Genomic DNA, 4817 nt, shown 5'->3' on the forward strand with positions numbered 1-4817 from the left:
CTTCCGAAAGAGGGAACACTAGAGGGGTAATGGAGCTGAACAATGTAGATGCTCTGCTTGCTCAAAACAAGGTCATCACCAAGCAACTAGCTGACCTCACCAAGAAGACGGAGAGAAGTCAAGTGGCAGCAATCACCACTTCAACTCAAGAGGAAGCAAGTGAAGAGGAACAAGGCACTCAGGAGCAAGCCAACTACATTGGGAATTCACCTAGATACAACCATGATCCATACTCCAAGACCTACAACCCTGGATGGAGGAATCACCCAAACTTTGGGTGGGGGAATCAACAAGACCAAGGCCAAGATCAGAGACGTCACAACCCCAACAACACAGCTCCCCAACAATTCACACAGAGGACATACCAACAAAACCACAACAATACATCTCACTCTTCTACCTCTACCCCCAACATACCATCATTTGATGACAGAATCTCTAAGATTGAAACCTTACTTGAAAGCATATGCAAAGACATTCAAGACAATAAGGTGTTCCAAGAGGAGGTGAGAGCCAGTATGAAGAATCGGGGGGAAGCAATCAAGAAGCTGGAATTCCAAGTGGGATATTTGTCTGAGAAGATGCCCAAACCCACTGATAGCTTCCCAAGTGACACGGAGAAGAATCCGAGAGGTGAAGCGAAGAAGGTAAGATGGGAAGACTGCAATATGGTCACTACAAATAACAAGGAGACTGAAGACAAGCCAAGCAAGCTGTCAGAACAACCTGAACATACCTTAGTAGAGAAGGAGAAGAAAGACCAACAAGAACCAGAAATCTCATAACAGGAGCTGCTGAGACTATATGCACCATTTCCTCAACTGCTAAAGGGTGCTGTGGGAAAAAGAATGTACTCAAGGTTCTTACACTCATTTGCATCTTTGAATGTGAACATACCATTCATCAAGGTCATTCAGCAAATGCCAGCATTCATCAAGTATATGAAGGAACTACTTTCCAGGAAGAGCTCACTCAAGGGGCGCCAGACCATAATGATGAACAAGGATTGCAGCACCCTCATTCAAACACAATTGCCTGCGAAAAGAAAAGACCCAGGGAGTTTTCATGTCCCTTGTGCTATAGGGGAAACAAATTTTGATAGAGCACTTTGCGATTTGGAAGCAAGCATCAACTTAATACCCCTATCCTTGGTAAAAAGGCTGCAGATCAATGAGATACTACCTACAGATGTAGTCATAAGGCTGGCTGACAAGACTCAAAAGCAAGCAGTAGGAGTGGTGGAAAATGTGTTGCTCAAAGTTGGAAAATACTTTCTCCCAACAGACTTTGTCATCCTGGACATGGAAGAGAGTCAACTGCACCCAATCATATTGGGGAGACCATTTCTAAATACTGCTAGAGCACTCATAGATGTGGAGAAAGGAGAGCTAATATTAAGGATCCATGATGAACAACTGAGCTTCAGTGTTTTCAAACTCTCACTGGAAAAAGATGAAGAGGACAAAGAAACGAGCAAAGTGCATCATGAGATACTAAAGGAAGAAGCAAGCACTGAAGCACAATCAGCTCATTGATACGTAAAAATTTGATTTCACGTACAACCGGCAAGTATACCAGATCGTATCAAGTAGTAAAACTCACTAAGAGTGAGGTCGATCCCACGAGGATTGGTAGATTAAGCAACTTTAGTTAAATGGTAAGTTTAGTCAAGTGAACATAGTTTTGATTTCATGAGCATTTTGATTTTTGGACATAATTGCAAGAATTTAAATGGCGAAGAATGTAAAGAACTAGAAGAGAGAAATAAAGTGAAAGTAAATAACGGAAACTTAAATTGCAAGAAACTTAAATGACATCAAAAGTAAATTGCAGGACAATAGAGTGCTGAATTCTAAAGAGCAAAAGAGTAAGTAGCAAGAAATAAAGAAGCAGCATGTAAATGACAAGAATATTAAATTGCAAGAGTGTAGAAGGGAATTGGGCAATGGGTATTCAAGCACTAAGAGCAAAAGAAATGAGAATTAATGATAGAGAGAATCATTAGGGATCAGAGATGCTGGTTTTCATGAATTGATGTTAGTCAAATCCTTCTCAATCATGGGTATAGATCCATGGCAAGTGGGTAATTGAATCCCAATCTCTTGGTGATTCAATTACCCACTTGCCATGGATCTATACCCATGATTGAGAAGGATTTGACTAACATCAATTCATGAAAACCAGCATCTCTGATCCCTAATGATTCTCTCTATCATTAATTCTCATTTCTTTTGCTCTTAGTGCTTGAATACCCATTGCCCAATTCCCTTCTACACTCTTGCAATTTAATATTCTTGTCATTTACATGCTGCTTCTTTATTTCTTGCTACTTACTCTTTTGCTCTTTAGAATTCAGCACTCTATTGTCCTGCAATTTACTTTTGATGTCATTTAAGTTTCTTGCAATTTAAGTTTCCGTTATTTACTTTCAATTTATTTCTCTCTTCTAGTTCTTTACATTCTTCGCCATTTAAATTCTTGCAATTATGTCCAAAAATCAAAATGCTCATGAAATCAAAACTATGTTCACTTGACTAAACTTACCATTTAACTAAAGTTGCTTAATCTACCAATCCTCGTGGGATCGACCTCACTCTTAGTGAGTTTTACTACTTGATACGATCCGGTATACTTGCCGGTTGTACGTGAAATCAAATTTTTACGTATCAAGTTTTTGGCGCCGTTGCCGGGGATTGGAAAAGATTGACAATGATTAAGTGAAAGGTGGTTTAGATTAAGCAATTTTTTTTGTGTTTTTGTTAAGCCCACTAACTGTTTGATACTTTGTTTCACTAACTCCAATTCCACTCTAGTTCTAGAATATTTCACTTGTGATTTTGGTTTTGTTCGTGTATGTCAGGAGCTAATAGACTTAATACTGAGGACGAGAGAACCCTCCGAAGGAGAAGAAGAGCAGAAAGAGGAAAGGGAATAGTTGGTGAAGAGGATTCAGAGGGAGAAGATCAAGTCATGGAGGATGAGATGCACAATCCTGGAGGGGTCAACAACAATGATGGACCACCTAGAAGGGTGCTATCCTCTTATACCATCCCTGATCCAAGACATTGTGGGAGCAGTATTGCCACTCCAAGTGTTCAGGCCAACAACTTTGAGTTAAAACCCCAACTCATCACTTTAGTACAAAACAACTGCTCCTATGGAGGGGGACCTCTTGAAGACCCAAATCAACATTTGTCTGTTTTTCTGAGGATATGCAACACGGTGAAGACAAATAGAGTGCATCCAGATGTCTACAAACTGCTGCTATTCCCATTCTCTTTGAGGGACAAGGCCACTCAATGGCTAGAGTCATTCCCCAAGGAAAGCCTCGACAATTGGAATGATCTGATGGGCAGATTTCTAGCAAAGTTCTACCCACCTCAAAGAATCATCAAGTTAAAGACAGAGGTTCAAACTTTCAGGCAAATGGAAGGGGAGTCATTGTATGAAGCCTGGGAAAGATATAAGGCACTAATGAGAAGATGTCCACCTGATATGTTTAGTGACTGGGTCAAACTTCAAAACTTCTTTGAAGGTTTAAGCTTAGAAGCAAGGAAGGGGCTAGACTATTCATCAGGAGGATCACTCAACATGATGAAAACTGCTGAGGAGGCTCAAGACCTCATTGAGATTGTGGCAAACAATCAGTATTATTACTCATCAGAGAGGCAACATAACCCGGCCCCAAAGAAAGGTGTAATGGAGCTTGAAGGTGTTGATGCTATCTTGGCACAAAATAAGTTAATGCACCAACAAATCCAACAACAAATGGAAATGATAACAAAGAGAATGGATAGTTTTCAGCTAGCATTAGTGAACACAACAAATCAACCATCACTTGAATGGAGCCAAGGTGAAGGGACCACTGTTGACCAGCCACAAGAACAAGTTCAATACATGCAAAATACTTCAAATTCTCAGGATGAATTTCATGGTGATACCTACAACTCCTCTTGGAAAAATCACCCCAATCTAAGGTGGGGTGAAAACCATTGGCAAAAGAACAATAACCACAACCACACCCGCAACACAAATAACCAAAATCACCATGCCACCAACACTAACCAATATAGAAAAACACAAAACACATATCAAGCACCTCATAATAACTCACAAACTCACCAAAGCAACTTTCCTGCACCAACATCCAACGCACAGAATTACCACACTAATCCACCCAACAACTTTCAACAACAATCAACCCCCATCATATCCCCAATTGACCATCATGAGACTAGAATTTCAAGTCTTGAAGCAACCTTGCAAGCACTCGCTCAAACCACTCAAGCCTTAGCCAAGGGACAAAAGGAACATGAGGTCACCATGAAGAATATTGAGAGACAAGTGGGACAATTAGCCAAACAAGCAGAGCGACCAACCAATGTCCTCCCAAGTGATACAATACCCAACCCAAGAGAAGAATGTAAAGCTCTGCAGTTAAGGAGTGGCAAGGTAGTTGGTGAAAGTTTGAATAAAGAAGCAATAAAACCCAAAGAGCAAGACACAGTGGAAATTCATGTGGAAAGGCAAGATGAAGAAAAGGCTTCAACATCTAACAAAGGCAAAGAGGTTGTCAAGCCACAAGGCAAACCACCCAGTCAAGGAAGCAACCATGGTAGCAAGGAGAATGTGAATCCACAACAAGAAAACAAAAATGAAGGAGTAAAAGCCTATGTACCCAAGCTTCCATACCCAACTAGGATACACAAAGGAGCAAAGGACCAACAATTCCCAAGGTTCTTAGAAATCTTCAAGAAACTTGAAATCAACATCCCATTGGCAGAAGCTTTGGAACAGATGCCATTATATGCAAAGTT

The 4817-nt window shown here is 40.6% G+C and overlaps 1 protein-coding gene across 1 annotated transcript; it reads left to right on the forward strand.

Moving 5' to 3' along the window:
• The first annotated feature begins 848 nt into the window (after nucleotides 1–848).
• LOC130949637 (uncharacterized) lies at nucleotides 849–1535 on the forward strand. Its single transcript, XM_057878301.1, has one exon. It carries the CDS (start codon nucleotides 849–851, stop codon nucleotides 1533–1535), a length of 687 nt encoding a protein of 228 aa, XP_057734284.1.
• Nucleotides 1536–4817: the final 3282 nt, after the last annotated feature.

Source organism: Arachis stenosperma, chromosome 9 (assembly GCF_014773155.1).
Source record: "Arachis stenosperma cultivar V10309 chromosome 9, arast.V10309.gnm1.PFL2, whole genome shotgun sequence".
Taxonomy (NCBI): Eukaryota; Viridiplantae; Streptophyta; class Magnoliopsida; order Fabales; family Fabaceae; genus Arachis; species Arachis stenosperma.

Coding starts and splice junctions, on each gene's coding strand:
- LOC130949637 (XM_057878301.1), top strand. CDS start 849: ATGTACTCAAGGTTCTTACACTCATTTGCATCTTTGAATGTGAACATA.